The sequence below is a fragment of the Bacillus rossius genome, chromosome 14 (genome assembly GCF_032445375.1).
Source record: "Bacillus rossius redtenbacheri isolate Brsri chromosome 14, Brsri_v3, whole genome shotgun sequence".
Lineage (NCBI taxonomy): Eukaryota > Metazoa > Arthropoda > Insecta > Phasmatodea > Bacillidae > Bacillus > Bacillus rossius.
This window is the reverse complement of record NC_086341.1, coordinates 9,258,554-9,275,517: the sequence shown is the minus strand read 5'-3', so window position 1 is coordinate 9,275,517 and position 16,964 is coordinate 9,258,554. Positions and strand designations below refer to the sequence as shown.

At 34.8% G+C, this 16,964-nt stretch overlaps 3 protein-coding genes across 3 annotated transcripts in view; 2 read left to right on the top strand and 1 right to left on the bottom strand.

Annotated features, from left to right (window-relative positions):
* The window catches only part of LOC134539112 (importin-7), a 46,248-nt gene extending 43,264 nt beyond the window's left edge, over positions 1-2,984 (top strand). The window contains exon 20 of the mRNA XM_063380850.1: positions 519-2,984. Within this exon, the coding sequence (XP_063236920.1) occupies positions 519-586 (68 nt within the window). The 3' untranslated portion in view covers positions 587-2,984. The remainder of the gene's footprint in view (positions 1-518) is intronic.
* Positions 2,985-5,580: 2,596 nt separating this feature from the next.
* Positions 5,581-14,757, bottom strand: LOC134539110 (synaptonemal complex protein 3-like). The gene is made up of 4 exons (XM_063380845.1): positions 14,221-14,757; positions 9,883-10,028; positions 8,658-8,771; positions 5,581-7,180 (listed from the first exon to the last, which is right to left on the bottom strand). The coding sequence occupies exons 1-4, from the start codon at positions 14,369-14,371 to the stop codon at positions 7,022-7,024; spliced, it is 570 nt and encodes a 189-aa protein (XP_063236915.1). The 5' UTR covers positions 14,372-14,757; the 3' UTR covers positions 5,581-7,021.
* On the top strand, positions 10,714-13,408 carry LOC134539109 (uncharacterized). The gene is made up of 2 exons (XM_063380844.1): positions 10,714-10,949; positions 11,260-13,408. Exon 2 carries the CDS (start codon positions 11,688-11,690, stop codon positions 13,158-13,160), a length of 1,473 nt encoding a protein of 490 aa, XP_063236914.1. The 5' UTR covers positions 10,714-10,949; positions 11,260-11,687; the 3' UTR covers positions 13,161-13,408.
* Positions 14,758-16,964: the final 2,207 nt, after the last annotated feature.

The window sequence follows — 16,964 nt, the reverse complement described above, 5'->3', positions numbered from 1 at the left end:
CTATACCAAGCAAAATAGTTAGTGAAGCATAGAGAACAAAAACACTTAATGCATAATAAAATGCTTCAAAAATAAAGTAAACGTATTAAATTGGTGCCGTAATAGTTATTCTGTGATAAAAGTATTTTATCCTTCACAATGTGTAAAGTGTTTTTATACCTGGCTTCTGTCTGAGTAATTTTACCTGTGCCCTTATGCTGTGCTGTATTATTTTACACCAATCCAATTTTCTTGAACTTTTACGTGATACACATGTAGTTTAAACAACGTAATTATGTTAAGAAGAAACACTTTTATCGCAAAAGTAATGTAATCGTACAGGAATACTTGTTACTATATATAATACTAGTTGAAGGAAAAACCAAATAAATCCTGTCAAAAAATGGGAATTTGGTTTTGCCAAAAGATTGGCCAAAACACATTTACTACGTCATATACGAGATCTGCCATCACGTTATGAACCTACTTTTTTTGGTTATGTTTCATTTATCTCAATGTTTTGTTATTGTTTGTTCTAGGTTATGTTTTCAACCAACAGACTGTGCCTACATCGTTCAATTTCGGCGGTACACCGCTCGGACGGTAAAATGCACCCGACACTTGACACCTGATACTATTTCGTGTTTTGGGACCGACTGCATTTCTGTGCCCATAGTTTACGCAAAATCTTTGTGACAAGAAAAATATTAAATGGGGTTCACTTTTTTGTTAGGTGTCGTACACCTCAGCTGTGTAAGCCTATTTTGTACTTTCTGTTAACAGTTCAAAAAGTTTTAGCACTATTTCTATGAAATTTTGTCGTTGATCTTGTCAAATTGTATGAAAGTTTACATTGTATAATAAAATATATTGATGATATTAATGAGAATATTTAATGAGATATGAATTATAGAAATTAATGGAACCTTTTTGCAACAGAAACTAATAACTATCTTAGGTGGGAATATTACATTTCTTTAATCAGACAGAGCAAAAGTCTGATTGAACGTGATGTGTTTCAATGCAGCTGATAATGCAACTTGTTTCTTGTCCATCTTTACCTTATTAAAAATTTAAATAATATTACATCACCATGTTCTAAGCTATGTGGTCAATCCTACTTATAATTTTTATGATTTTGACAAGTTTTAAAGACATAATTCAAGCAAATGTTTGATTACTGTATCAGGTTTTCTTTCATCGATTTTATAATGGCTGTATATATACATATATAATATATATGTAGTGTGTTTATTTCACAAGTATAAACAAATACTCTTATCAGATAATTTTTGTGCTTACTGTAACGTGGATAAGTTTTGCAAATTTTCTTAAACATGTTCACTCTAACATTTTATTATTTATTAGTTACAGAGAACTTAAAACTGTTGGTTATTATTTGTGTAATTAAGTTTTATTTAAATTATTATGTTAGATTAGAAGATATTTTGTGTATTTGCTTAGCTTTTACATTGTAAAATTCTCTTTTAAGTTTGTTGTTTGTTTCGTAATGTACATTTGTGGTGGCAATTACAGAACGCTGTTGCATTTTTGCAAAGTCTAAAGCTGGATATTGCTTGTGTTTGTTTTTCTTCTTTTCCCAATAACTTCATGTTATCAAAATTTGTTTTTTCGTTATAAGTAAGGACAAGATTATGTAGTGAATTGCGATAAAACCAAACTAACATCAAAAATCATGTCACTACACCATATAACATTGAAATGCAAGTTAATGAACCATAAAGCATGGAAATGCAACTGAAAAAACAAAATAAACAGCATTTGTAATCAAAATTTTAACTCAAAACACAGAAACTTATTTGTTTCAATAGTTTAGATTATATCGAAGAATGTAACATATTTAGCATTAAAGTTTTACCAAATTTATGTACATACTAATTAATAGATAACACTTTTTTTATTACTTTTTTGATCTGTTAACTGTTATTGGTAGAGACAAGATTTTATGGTTTTATTTTTAGTCCAATTTAATTTTTTAATACATGAGTTCGGATTTGTTGTTTTCATTTATATAATATAGCAATAAAAAATACATGCTACATTTTTACTATAAAACAGTCTGTGTTAAATTGGTCTAAAACAGTTAACATTTAGTACATTAAAAAGAATTACCGAGCATTTGTGGTTTGAAATTGAGTAAGAGATGCACAATAAAGCAAATTTAATCAATTTTTCCTGTCCATGCGCTTTAGTAACAAATTTTGTCTGGATATAATAACAACCCTTGAATTTCAAACATTAAATGATTACTTTATTTTTATTATTTAAATTAAGTTTTGGTTAAATGCTACTTAATTTCATAATTTAACTTGAATTGAACGGTGCTATATGGTGTATTAACTTAAATTTTGGTTTTATTGCAATTTACAGTATAATTTCCCCCTAGTTATTAGTAATTCATTTTTACATTGTGACATTAATAAGTTTTTTTTTTCAAACACTCAATTACAATCAGCCAAGGATGTATCAATCTAAATAAACTATTTTGGTGTTTTTTTTAAGTATTATGAAACATTTGTGTCGTGTTTTGTTTAATAATATTCTATATTTATGAAGGAAAAAAAACAAAGTTAATTTTAAAAAAAATTACACTGAAATCTCCTGTTCTAAAAACTAAATTAGCCTAAAAAGGTAACCATAAAGTCTTGTCCCTAGTTATAAGATGGTAGCACTGTGGCTCCTAACTACTATAGCTTTTTTTTCCCCTGAACACTGCTGAAGATTGCAGTTGCAGTATGCACTTTGAAGGAAAGTCACATAGTGCAGTAATTGCAGGGCAGCCTAAAATACTGGATTATAAATTATTGTTTGCGAGGAACCACACATTACTGCGTAAAAGTATTTTTTTACAAGAAGTGCATTACAGTAGAAAACAGAAGTGTGTGTGTGTACATAATATATAGAAAATGTTTTTCACTCGTGTAGATATAATGCTGCAGACGTTGGTTGTACTTGTGCTTTGTTATATAAATAATTTCATCCGATTACTGAAGTTTTTTTTGATTTGTGTTCCTTTCTTGTTTACTGGCCAAATTTGGTCCAATGCTCATTTAACATTGAACATAGTACTATATATGCTGAAATTTGGAAGAAACTGCAGAGCTGTGCAAGAAGCCTTACAAGTTCAAGAAATCTAAAAGAAAAAAGAAAATTTTCAGTCCAGTCTCAAGATAAATGTTTTCAGGATAAGACATAATGTAAGTTTGGTTTGTGTAAATCATTTAATAATTTGAGGTGTGTGCTGTATGGGTTTTTTCTCTCTCTTTTTTTCACATACTATGTTTAAATTGTGACATGCTGCTGTAGGTAACTAAAAGAACTTTTCAATGCCTGTGATGTAGCCCTTTAGATTACAGTATGTAACATTTTGGGATGTAAGTACATATACAGTATTTCAGTTGGAATAACTATCAGTCCAGTTGGCTAGTAACAATAAACACAAGGAATGCACTTGTACAACTGAGTTTTTCATGTGTGTTTACTATACTTAGTCACGTTTCTTTAAATGTGCCTGTTGTTAAATGTGCATGATACATAATTTAGTAAGAACGTTGGATTTGTATTTTAATTGTACAGTTTCATCTTCATATTGACTTATGCATTGACTTACGATATGCTCAACCAAAGTTTTTAACTGGTGTGCTAATACATACAGTGCTATACAAATCCCAACCGCCAGGTCATCTTGACACCTAACTTTTCCTAGCTGGCAACTCTAACTTCTGCCAAGGTGCCTGGATGTACCTACTGTGTGGTTTTCAAAACATCAGCCAATTTTGTTGTTAGTACAGCAATGACTGGGTCCAATAAATTGGTGCAGTATAAATTGTTTTAATTTAACTTTAATTACTGATGTAGTAAGCTAGTAAGTGGTTTTGTGGGTACCATATAATACATACTTTAATTTTAAAATTAGATCTAAAAATATAACTGATAACTAAAAAAAGGGGGGGGGGGGGGTATCGCTGGCTCCTAATCATTTGGAGTTTTTTTTAGAGGCCTGTGTGTCTGCAATGTCTCCACACATTATCAGTGTGGGAAGGGCAAGTATGATTTACTGTACTGCAAGCCAAGCTTGAGATACACTTTATAGCGTTCAAGTTGCGACCTTAATAATTTGACATAACGTTCATACAGACGTTTGCTTACCTGGGAGTTATTCATATAAGCGTTTAACTTTTAAGAAAATCTGGTGTTCTGACATACTGAACCAATGTTATCAGATGTAAATAACTTCAGGGTAAGGTGTAATTGGGTTGGATTAAATTTGAAAGAATAGTAGGTTGTGTTTTGCCTTGTAATTATCGAGGAATCAAAAAAATCAATTTTCAAATGGTTAAATGTCATGTCATATGTACATAGTTACTGAAATTAAAACCTACAAATTTGTTAGTTTGAACAGCAATTAAAAATGTTATAATGTTCCTTTAAATTCAGTTCATTGATTTGTTGATTTTATTGTAGGAACATCGGAGATGCATGTGAAAATGGGCTCTACGTTGCTTAACCTGCTTGATGTTTGTCTGTTACCTGATGCCCAGTCTTCACGACATGGAGAGAAGTGGGTGACGCAATGTAAGAAGCAAATTCAAGGTGGTGGCGACACATGAAGGAAAGGCAGTAAGTAGAGCCAAGATTATGTGGTGTTAAAGAAAAGCAAATTTCGTCATTAAAAATTAAAACACATGTAATAATAAATAGTACTTATCACGCGCAATTACATAGAGATCATCTCCTTCAGCAATAAGTGGTAAGACACTTCAAATGTCTACATTATAAAATACTACATTATTGGTGAGAGTAAGTTGAACAAAAATCCGCAACAAAAACATTTAGAAATATAAAAATACATGCCTACAATATGCAATGTTAAAAGCCCAAATTCATTATACATGTACATTTTCTTGTATGGTGACAGATAGAGACTGCTTTTATTTACTTTACATTAAAAAAACCATAGATAGAAACAAAAAAATTGTTTAACTTTTAATGTAACATTTTAGGTTATTAAATAAAATTTAAAGATTTATTAAATTAATTGTATATAGAAATAGCTAAGATGAAGTAATTGAGATGAATTTCACTGCATTTAGGTGTTACACTGTGTTATTGACTTCCATTTCGGTTTTTGGTGGTATATTGATTATTTCGGTTTCGTAAGTAATCACTATTTAATCTTTCTTCTAGAAATTAGTAGTCCTCCCTCTGATAGCAAAGCTGACTGTTCAGAGCACGTGATAGCGCTGGTAGCGTCTGCCACTTGCAATCACTGGAAGAACATCTCCGTTTGAGGACCCAAGTTACTTCAAATTATGTGGCTCATATTTCACGTCATGTCATCTCGGTCGTGTGAGAATCGCCGCCGCGGGCCCAGTCACATTGCGACGCTCCACGTGAAAGTTAAAATGGTGGTTAGCAGCCTTCGAGTCTGTAACTCCACATTATTTCAAGTAAGCATATCATGGGTGGCAAAAACTACAGGCTTCCACTGTAAACGCACTTGCAGAAGAAAAGACTGTGCTTTATCATGTTCACTACTGCATCCGAGTCCAGTCGAAAATAAATAAAGGTGCGCCAAAAGTAAACATGAATGTTGTATGCTGTTTTTGTTTGTCGGGACGAGGCAAATTGTGTGATTTTAAAAATTTGATATTAAAATTAATAATGTGATTTAAGTCCTCATATAGAATATAAATCAGAAAGCAAAACAGTAAATACAAACCTGAAGGGACCATAATTTTGTCACTTTGCAGTAATGAGATTTGTAATAACCAAACTATTACAAAATTTAATCACAATTTATTTGAAATTTCTAAATCAAATTCAAATAAAGTTTATACTGTACCAAATGTACTGTTTTTTGAGGTTGCAAAATACCAATTTAGGATGGCAATACCTGTGACTAAAAAAAATGTGGTCTAGGGTTTCACATTAAAAGGTTTAAATGCAGAATATTAAAGCAAAGGTTTAGAAATTACCTAAAACAAGACATAATAACAACATTTTGAAAGAATGGAATTTCTAAGGTTTTTCCCCAACCTAGAATGATCCAAAGTATTGGCATCAGTATTATTTTGTTTGAAACTTCACATTGTTTCTTTACATTAATCTGATATATTTGTATTAACCACTCTTGACTACATGTAATTGACTAATTGTTTACTCTTGGAACAAAAACAACTTCCAACTTTGTATTACTTAACAACCATACTTACTTATCAGTATAACTCCTAGGTAATTTGTAGGGACTGCAGGAACATTTAGTATTAACATGGTTTTTATTAACGAGTCTTCACTGTGAAAATTAATTTTTTATTTTTTGAGAGAGAGAGGGAGAGAGAGAAGTATATTTGCCTTTCATACTAAAGAATCTTGAATGAAAGGTTTAAAAAAGATTTATTACTCATCACTTTACAACTGGGGAAAAAAAGTGGCAATATAAATATTTGCAGAACCTCTGTGGAAGTGTTTGTGTTGTGCCTCGTTCCAACAGCCTCCGTAGCCTCGATTCGAGAATGTTTTGTGCTAATGGAAACTGTAAACACTAAAACTTTGAATGCCAAAAAACATAATATCATCATAGTCGCATGGACGGTTGTTAGCAGCGATTTGAAAATGTTGGGTCTGTCTTGATGCCGCATTAGGGTAATGTTTGATTTGTTGACCACTGAAATCTGTTATGCCATGCTTTTCACCAATTTGTATATGACTTAGTATGTACTAATTTAATATTTTTGTTTCCTAACAGAACCACTAACACGAGATAAGTATGGAACTTTTTATAATGAAAAAGAAGAGCTGGACCAAATCCAAAATAAAAAAACATCCAAATTTTTTTAAATGGGATTATATTTAGCTTTTTAGATGGATGCAACAATGTTTACTACAAATGAATGCTGAAGAGTAATACCTATAATTATTTTCTGTGAAAAACAAAAAAAAGATCTTGCTGTACAATAATTAACATAAGACAATGCACATATTTCAGTAAACATACCAAATTTATAATGCATCCTAACTTCTATGAGTAAATATTTTTCATTATGGTTTTCATGCTTTCAATGTCTTCTCTGTTAGTTTTCTGCACTATGTCACGTTGCAAACTTAATAGTTCAGTTTTGAAGTCTTTGGGCAGTCTCTTTTGGAGATTGGCGTGGTATTCTTCGCGAGCCTCCGTGCGCTGAAACAATGGACATGCAAATACCTTGAGAAAGTTTTGTAGCAGATGTCTTCGAGAAAAAATACTTGGTTCGTATGAATGTAGAACACTTCTCTGTAGGAAGTCGGGGAAAAGGTGTCACACTGTTTGTTAGCTATTGGCCCTGTTGAAGTTCTTAAAGGCGGATTCCCAACATACATATCAGATCAGCAAATTGTTAAATAGGTCAGACAGCAGTACTATTTTTAATATTTGTTTTGTTAGATATATTTTATCAACATTCAGATTTTATGACATTAAGGGTTGGTCTCATGAGGAGTTGGTTATTGCGTTATCTTGTCATCGCTGTTAGTGAAGGTATTTTTCTGTACATTTGGTAAGCCTTATTTTCAAACTGTAAAATATCATAGAAGAGATCATGATTTTGAACACTTTTTTTGCCACAATTAGACAAATATTTTGATTAATGTCTGTTGGGAAAATTTGAAATGAACCACAATTATGCAAGAACGCTATCAGGGTAAATTGACCTTTAAAGGAACATGTTTTTTAAGTAGTAGTAATGACAAGAAAATGAAAATATCCAACTTTGGGTTTGAGACAGAGCCTTAAGCTAATCATGTGCTGAAATATTCATTTAAGGCTCCTGTCTACCCGGGCCACACACACAATGTGCGAAGCTTCAGGAGAAAACCACGCGATTCGAAAACTACTCAAGTTAGGCTTTATAAAAAGCATTTTAAGATTTTGCTGATGGCTGATAAGTACGAAGTTTGTTTCCAGAGTAAGTTTTTAAACTGTATTTTTAGAAGAGTGAAAATGGCTACAAGGCCTGTTTTCAGAGTAATTTTTAGGCGTAAAACAACCAGTACAGATTCTTGAAAGCACTTGAGGGACTTGCATTACTTCTTTATCTTCATTTCTCCACCATATATTGCTACAGTTTTCGTAGTTGGCACGACGAGAATACTGCTTAGAAGTGACACCGTGCATCACGCATCTCATCCACAGATACACCCCTGATTAGATGGATGTTTTGATCGCGAAACGAAATGTTACTAGTATTGCATTAATAGCTTGGTGCTTGTGTAGGAATTCAGCTGAAGATTATGTATTGGGTACATGTCAACATGTCAAAAGTAAAGTAATTTAAAAAATTAAAATGTGAGAGATCTTAATTTATTATTTGTGCTAAATACAGATGATTAATGGGCTTTTTATATATATATATATATATATATATATATATATATATATATATATATATATATATACCTGTGGCCAATTTTTTACTTAAAGGGAGAGAAGGGGGTTACATAGTACAGTATTTAAAGTGGGATTACAAGAGCAAAGAGTCCTACCATTCCTTGGAACTTCATGAAGGAGTAGGGAAAGGAGTATCTTGATATCCTTCACTCCTAACAGAACTTAAGCTGTTCAGAGATGCGCTAACTACAAGTTGTACATATATCTGCCACATGTACATATGACGCTGTACCTGTTTGAACTGCTTGATTACGTTCTTCAGTTGTTCCACTTTTTCAGCCTGGTGTTTTGACACTTCCTGCAGCAGTGCTTTCTGCTCCAAGATTGCTTTCAGAACAATTTCCCCCTGTAGAAAAAAAAACAATAACAATGGATGATTGTATAAATTTTTATTCACGTATGTGTGTGTTAGTTTTATAATGAGTATAAGCGAAGGGAGAGTTTTTAGTGCTAGAATTTCTCTTAGCACAGTTTTAAGTTAAGAAGTTGGATACTTATGGATATAAATATTGCATGAGTAGAGCAGAAGTAATGAAAAAATTATTTTTTTTTTTGTGTTTTTTGGTATTTTTATTTATTCATTTCTTTATTTTATTATTTTTAGTTTTTAGTTTTTCTTCAACAGTAAAGGTTCTTAGCAATGGCATATGTCCAAAAACTTACATCAAGTCATGCACTCCCATTGCACAAATCTTTCAAAGATAATATTAGAACCGATATTCAACTATGTAAATTGATGTTGGTAACAAAAAAAAGTTATGTTTTGGAAAAATACTTAGTGATAGAACCAGGAATTTGAAATTGAATCCCGGTTATTTCGGTACTTTCGGGACTAGACGGCATAAAATTTCATTTTTTATTGTGTGCTAAGGTTACTTTCATTTGATGCTCTTCTCCGGCGAGGCGATTGAAGCGGGCGCTCCTCGGTCACCAGTCGGTGTTTGGACTGCTGTGTGTGCTAGTTAACTGCTACTACTACTTCAGTCACCAACTGCTGCGCCATTAATAAAAAAACTACCTAGTACCGAAAGTACCGGTAATTCTCTGTTCCGTTGAAGACTAGTACCTAGGTAAATTCCCGGTTCTGAATACCCTTAGAGGGAACCATCTTTAGCCCCTGGCCTCGCCAAATTGGAGCTGCCACCCTGGTCCGCCACCAACATCTTCCCACGACTGGCCTGCACCAACAGGGCCGCTTGCATTGTAATTCCTACTACCTCTGGTAACTGGTAAAACGTTTTTGCACGGAAGTTACAGTAGCACAGAAACTGTTACATGTATAGGTATGGAAAATGCTTAAATAGCGCCATTTTTCCGTGGGAGGGCCCCCCGGACCCCCCTGCTTTATTGGTGTGGTATGTGCAAAAAAAGGGGGGGAGTGGGGGGGGGGGGGCGCATGAATCCATTCATGCCCCGGGTGCCGGAGACTCTAGTTGCGGCCCTGTGCACCAACGCACCGACTTCTCGACGGACGGCAGCTGCCCCTTCAGGTGGTCCAGGACCGGCCCGCACCGGGTGTGCAGGGACCGTCGGCACTGAGACCACTCCTCGGCCTCTGCCGCGCACGCCTCTTCCAGTTTCCGGCGGTAGATCTCCCCTGCACCTGGATCCCACAAGTTAACATCTGATCACTTGTGATCGTTAAGAAATGTGCAATCCTTTCTACAGAATTGGAACCAGTGAGTCATTAAGTTCCTAAGAAGGGTTCATTTCTCGGAAGGAATAATACTTGGCATGGGCGTCGCAACCAGGGGGGACATGTCCCCCCCCCCCCCCCCAATAATAAAAGTCTTCTATTTCATCCCCTCCAATAATATATTTAGTTTCGTAGTTTCTCCTGATGTTTAAATTAATGATTTTGTGTGGATATAGCACCAGCAGATATGTTAACCGTGTTTTTACAAATGTGTTATCTGAAAATATTTTTTATAAAAAATAAATTATATATTGCAACCAACTATAATTAGAATATTTAGGAAAGAAAAATGCCTAAAAACTACCTTTTTGCACCTTCAAACCCCAATTTTTCCCGGGGGAGGACCCCCGGACCCCCTGCTTTTTTTCCAGGGGATGGATATTCCTCAAACAACTAAATCAATTGAAGTCCCCCCCAAAAAATATATCCTTGAGACGCCCATGATACTTGGAGTTTGCAGAAAAATTTCACTTACGTTAAGCATTATTTTATGAAAAATCTTGATTATCATGTTAATAAAAAAGGAATAAGTAGAACTTTTGAGTTATTATGTTAAAACTTGTTTGAATGAATTTTCAGGTACCGTAAAATGGGGTGAATAGGAACAGTGGGGTGGAAAGGAACAAAACTTCATGTAAATATAAAAAAAATCATGTGAAGCATAATTGCAGTGCAATGTCTTTGAGTTAATTTTTTGTCAGTTTGCTAACATGATACTAAGATGAGAAATTATATTTTACACTGTTGGTACCACTGAGTAACAAATAACACAGCTGTAAATTTTGTGCTCTAGATTCTATGAAATATTTATTCCCCAAAACTTCATCTGTAAGTATAATACTACACTTTATATACCTTTAATGTAACTTATTTTGTGTTAACCTAAGGTCTATTTAAAATTTTTCTTATGTATATATATATTTTTTCTTTTCAAACATGTGATGCTAACATTTTGTTTTTGTGAGGTTATGTTTATGTAACTGTGGGGTGAATAGGAACACTGAAGAAGAGTGTTCCTATTCACCCCACTCTGTATAGAACATGTTTGTAGGTTGTTTCCTTACCATAGAGTAAAAATATATACTCTGAAATATATTCCCGATATTACGTACCAGTTTGTATTTTGTTTTTGTTGCAGATTATGACGTGTGCCTAAACAATGCCACGAAAATATCAACCAGTTACTGAGCGTAAGCATGCAGATTGCCCACCACATATTCTCAAGTTGGCTGTTACGCACATTCAAAATGGTCTTTCTTATAGAAAGTGCTCACAAAAATACAACATTCCAACGACAGTGTTGCACAGACACGTTAAGAAAGGAGATAAAATAAAAAAAAAGGTGGACAGACAGTTTTAAGTGAGGAGGAAGAGAAAATATTGGTTGATCGTCTCCAAGTGTGTGCTGAATGGGGATATCCCCTAGATTCGCTTACCTTGCGATTAATTGTAAAAGATTTTCTTGAGCGACAGGGAAAGAATGTGCCCAGATTCAAAGACAATACACCTGGTCGCGATTTTGTTTATTCATTTTTAGAGCGTCATAAAGAAGCTCTGTCAGCTCGGATGTGCCAGAATATTAAAAGGGCCAGGGCAGCAGTGTCACATGATGTCATATCTAAATACTTTGATGAACTGGAGAAAGAGTTGATGAATGTTCCCCCTTCTCATATCATCAATTTCGATGAAACCAATTTGAGTGATGATCCTGGAAAGCGTAAATTAATTTTCAGGCGGGGTTGTAAATACCCTGAACGTGTATTGAACTCTTCCAAAGCTTCCATTTCAGTCATGTTCGCGGCAAGTGGAGATGGGAAAATCTTGCCTCCCTATGTCGTGTACAGAGCACAACATTTGTACGACAGTTGGAGGGTAGGTGGACCACAAAACTCAAGATACAACCGTACCAAATCTGGTTGGTTCGATAGTTTTTGTTTCAGTGATTGGGTGGAGACAATCGCCATACCCTATTTGAAGAAACTTGATGGGACAAAATACTTGATTGGGGACAATTTAGCTTCTCATCTGTCAGTTGACATCATACAGCTCTGCAACATTAACAACATCAAATTCATATTTTTACCCACAAACTCTACACACCTCACACAACCTCTCGATGTTGCGTTCTTCAGACCCATGAAGAATTCATGGCGTCAAATCTTGGAAGAATGGAAGAAGGGACCAGGCCGAAATGAGGCATCTGTACCCAAAGACAAATTTCCTGGCTTGTTAAAGAAGTTGGTTAGCACACTTAAAGAAGATAATGTACGATCTGGTTTCAGAAAGTGTGGCATTGTGCCTTTATGTCGGAACAAAGTCCTTCAGATGTTACCAAGCATTGACAGCAGCGCCCAGAGCGAAACTCAATCAACTCAACAGTCCCCAGCAGTGCAAGCCATAGACAGTACTTTTAAAGAGCTGTTGAAGAGCTTACGGCAGTCTGACTCTCCCAAAACCCGACAGAAGAGAAGAGTTACGGTTATTCCTGGCAAAAGTATGGAGGTGAAAGACTTTGAAGAATCTGCAGTTGTGTCTGAACCAGGACCCTCAGGACTAGAAACAAATGGTAGAAAGCTTGCTGGAGGGGCCCCCACAAAGAAGACCAAAATTCCAGTAATCACAGAATCATCATCATCTGATGACTCAGATTATTGTGTACAAGAAAGTGATGAGTACACATTGCAAACAAATTCTGAAGAGGAACCACGTTTGGGAACTCATGTTAGTCATGTCACACCGGTATCGACAAGTGTTCATCATCCAGGAGACTATTTGGTGGTTAAAGTGTACGGGAAATCAAAGAATGTCTTCAGACTCTATGTCTGCAAAGTAATGCATCCAGAAGATGATGGTTACGTAGGAGTCTTTTACAAAAGGAACCCTCAAACATGTAGATTTTTCCCAACAGATGAAGAGGCATTTTTCAGTTCCGAAGACATTGTCACAAAATTACAACTTAGTGACACAGAAAAGGCATCTTCCAGATTCAAAAATATGATTAGTTTTAAAAATGATCTCAGTGATCTTTTTCTGTATTAGATACAGTTAGCTTACTGTTCTTCAAATAAGAATTCTCTCTTTATGTGGAGAGAACTGGTAGGTACCAATGTGCATTTCTGAAGTTGTATGATTTACTCAGTAGAAAATGTATTTCTTTCTAAGTATTAACAATATTTTTCGTAACACTTATGATAATGTAAAATGAAAAGGGTATATTTTGTGTATTTATAAGTTGAAATTTCATAAAAATTTGTATTTTCGTATTAAAATGTTTTATATTCAATTAATAGTGTGTTCCCGTTCATGTCTAACAATTACAACCTGTTCCTATTTGCCCTACTAATGTTTGAATATGAACAAAGATGAATTCAAATTGTTGTTCCTATTCACCCCTCTTTGTGGGGTGAATGGGAACACCGTTAAAAAAATTAATAATTAACAAAAGGAATTTTTAAAGAACACTTGTTGCTTATGGTATTGCAAGAAGAAGGAAGGACCTAAGTTTCTGGCATAAATTTATTTATATATGTTTGTGAATATAGTTACTTTTTTGTGCTTGAAGTTGGAAACTGTTCCTATTCACCCCATTTTACGGTAGTGTTCTGAAATTGGCTAGTTTCAATTTTTATAAATAATAAACCAATTCAGTTATTTTGCCTACGTTGTGAGTCTTATCAATTAAGTTGCATGATGGTATTTCTTGATAATGAATTCATAATGCTAAGAAAAAATAATTAATTTTAAATATGATGTTCTTAAAAATAATGGAACTACACAGAGTCCACGTTTACCCATCTAACCTCAGAAAAAGTTTTTTTGTGTTCAAGGAAGACTACGAAGATGCGTGTGAATTGTGGAATAATATATTTTCTTTAAAATAATTAATTGGCATAATGTTTATACTTTTTGTTAAAAATTAATATAATAATAGATTGCCACCTCATATTTGTCATGCAGATGTACTGTCCACTTACAAATGACCATTGTTGGTACGAACTTGCCACTGCACATCACTAACAATGCATCACATTGTTGTGTAGCAATAACGAGTATTCAACAAACTGTTTTAAGAGACGGAAGAAATTTCTAAGGTACCTACCTTCGGTCAATTGGACTATTTGTCGTTTTCTTGCCAGTAAACATTTGTTTGCTTTTGCACCAAACCTATGCAAGGTTTTATTCACTGCATCATTGAAACACGGGTTATAATTTTTGGTGGGAACTGATAATTTGTGCGTTTCTTCATTCATTTTAGGAAGTCTTTACTTTAATAAAGTAAAGATATTGCAATGATGTATCAAAAACAAACCTTACAAGCGCAAAAAAAAAAATTTAAGCGCGCCACGCTTCAAACTGGAACAGGATACATGACGTGTGTTAGATTAAGCACCACTTCTCGACTTTACTCCTTTTCCCCCGTTCGGTTCAATTTACAGGGTGCAATTTGTGTATGGTCCATTATTATGTCGGATACACAAAAACGAACCACACGAGAACCTTCGCAAGAGCGCGAACGTATTTTACTGTAAAAGAATAATCAAATACTTTCAACTGTACAGGTTAAAATAATATAACAGAATAAATAAATAAAACTGAACTCTCTCACAGTAGCGAAAAGTTTGTTCGTTCGGGTACTGAACTCAATAGATTTTATTTCTCTCTTTTTCCACCATCCAGTTAAATAATGGTTACGAAATTGATGATTATCATTTGGGAGGAGAAACATAAGATTCACTTAACCCAGTTCAATACCGAACATAACCGAAGTTAAGATTACCAAAGTTCACTGCAACCTTGTGCAGGTCAGAAAAGAAAAAGAAACCTTCTATGTGTGTTCATACATTTAAACTAAACTATCTAAATTTAACCTTAATTTTAATTATGATCTGTCATATGTGCTAAAACCTACCCTCCAGAAAGAAAAAAATACTCATATTGTGTTAATTGTATTTAGTAATAGCAAAGGTGTAGCTAATCCAACAGAAGTTTCCGGAAATCAACCTTTTTCATGGAGAAAAATGTCATTGAGAAGAATACCTATAAATAATAACAGAAAGGAAAAAAAATCTTTATCAAAAAAATGAGAGCGAGTCTATTAATATACAACATAAATGCATTACATCTAACCTCAGTTACCGAGCATATTCATGTGTTCTCACATTACAAACATACTTATAATACGAAACTCAGGCACGAAAACTAACATAGAATTCTTTAATATATGAAAATAATGTTTTTATCTACAATTGTAGACGCGAATCACATGTAGTTTCCACACCCGCTGCTAGAATTCGTTGCTGGAGCAGCTGCATCAACTATCAAATAATTTTATTTGCAGTGCGAAATGGTAAACTATACAATGAAACTGCACCGATAAAAGTGAAAAAGACTTGAATAAATAGTAAACCTCAGCTTTGGACCTGATTTTCAACAAGGAGTTTTATTAAAATACTGCCAATCTTGTTAAAAATTTATCAAACAGTTACTACTACAAAAATTCACTTTGGCTTTGTGAACTTTGGTTCACATCACCTCCCGCAGCACTGTTCTTCAACACCATTATATGGTGAATGCTTTAGGAGAGGGAATTAAAGGGCACACATGACTCTTTGCGGACGATTGCGTAGTGAATGGGGTTGCTGAGGAAGGAGGTCTGCAGGAGAATTTGAATAGACTGGAAGAGTGGGTTGAAAGGAATGGCAAGACGATAAATGTGGGCAAGATGAAAGTGGTTAATATTTACTAGGAAGAAGAATGTTGATAAGAGGGTACACCCCTGGAGGGTAAGTGTGATATGTGAGGCCTCAATCACAGGTGGATCCAGGATTGACTTCTGTGATAGGCACCGGTAGTCATCTGTACTAGGTAGTATAATACAAGTTTATAACTTCATAAGTCATATTATCATATTATCCAGTGTATATTTTAACCTTTGAGGGGGGTGGGGGTGCACGCCCCTGTACCCCCTAAATCTGCTGTGATCTCAAGCTATAAATATCTAGGGATAGTGCTACAATTCCTTAAGGAAATGTGGGGTGTGGGGAGCAAGTGGAGAAGGTTGTTGAGAAGAGCAGACACGCCCTGGGCATGCTGGAAGGAGTCTTTAGAGGAGGAAGCAGTGTCTTAAAGGGAAAAAGCATATTCAACAATAGTTCGCCCCATGCTGGTGTATGCAGCAGCAGTGTATGACCCATTTACAACAGTGCTTGAGAAAAATTTGAAAGAGGACAACTAAATGGGTGAAGAGAAGGTGGTGGAGAATTGATGGTGATTCAAAGGGAGAGAGTTTTAATAGCCCAACAGAGCTGCTGAAGGGAATGGGGTGGGAGAGCCTAAAGGACATAAGGCAGAGAAGAGGCTAATTATGATGTACCAAGTGCTGAGTGGGGTGGGAGGGTGGGGAGAGCTAGGGAAACGATTTGCTTTGGGGAAGTCTAGAAGTAGGAGGAAAAAACACTAAAAAAAATCTTTAAGGAGTGAAGGACAGAAAGGGGAAGGAATTTGATGGTTGTGGGAATGCTAGGAGAATGGAATGTATTGGAAGAGGAGTGTGCGTTGGCTAGGAGTGTGGCACAGTTCAGGAGAAAAATAAGAAGGAAGTACGGAGAATGGGTGCCACCAGTTTTTTTCTTCCATTTGCAGCAGAAGAAAATCAATAATAATAAATACTACTATTCCAATATCTTTAAATTAAAAAAAAGCAATAGTTTGTAGGATTTGTTAAAAAAAATTTAGTTACAGGGCCTAGCTTCTTGTTTTTTTAACTTATTGGAAAAGTAACTTTCCTTTGCCCCATCCACGCCCATGAGTAACTTATCTTTTACTTATACAAAAAAAAACCCC

Excerpts from the sequence above, each read along its gene's own strand:
- LOC134539109 (XM_063380844.1), top strand. The coding sequence starts at position 11,688 with ATGTGCCAGAATATTAAAAGGGCCAGGGCAGCAGTGTCACATGATGTC.
- LOC134539110 (XM_063380845.1), bottom strand. The coding sequence starts at position 14,371 with ATGAATGAAGAAACGCACAAATTATCAGTTCCCACCAAAAATTATAAC. Across the intron at positions 10,029-14,220 it reads AATAGTCCAATTGACCGAAG|GTGCAGGGGAGATCTACCGC; the intron begins GTAGGTACCTTA and ends TGTGGGATCCAG. Across the intron at positions 8,772-9,882 it reads TGCCGTCCGTCGAGAAGTCG|GGGGAAATTGTTCTGAAAGC; the intron begins GTGCGTTGGTGC and ends TTTTTTCTACAG.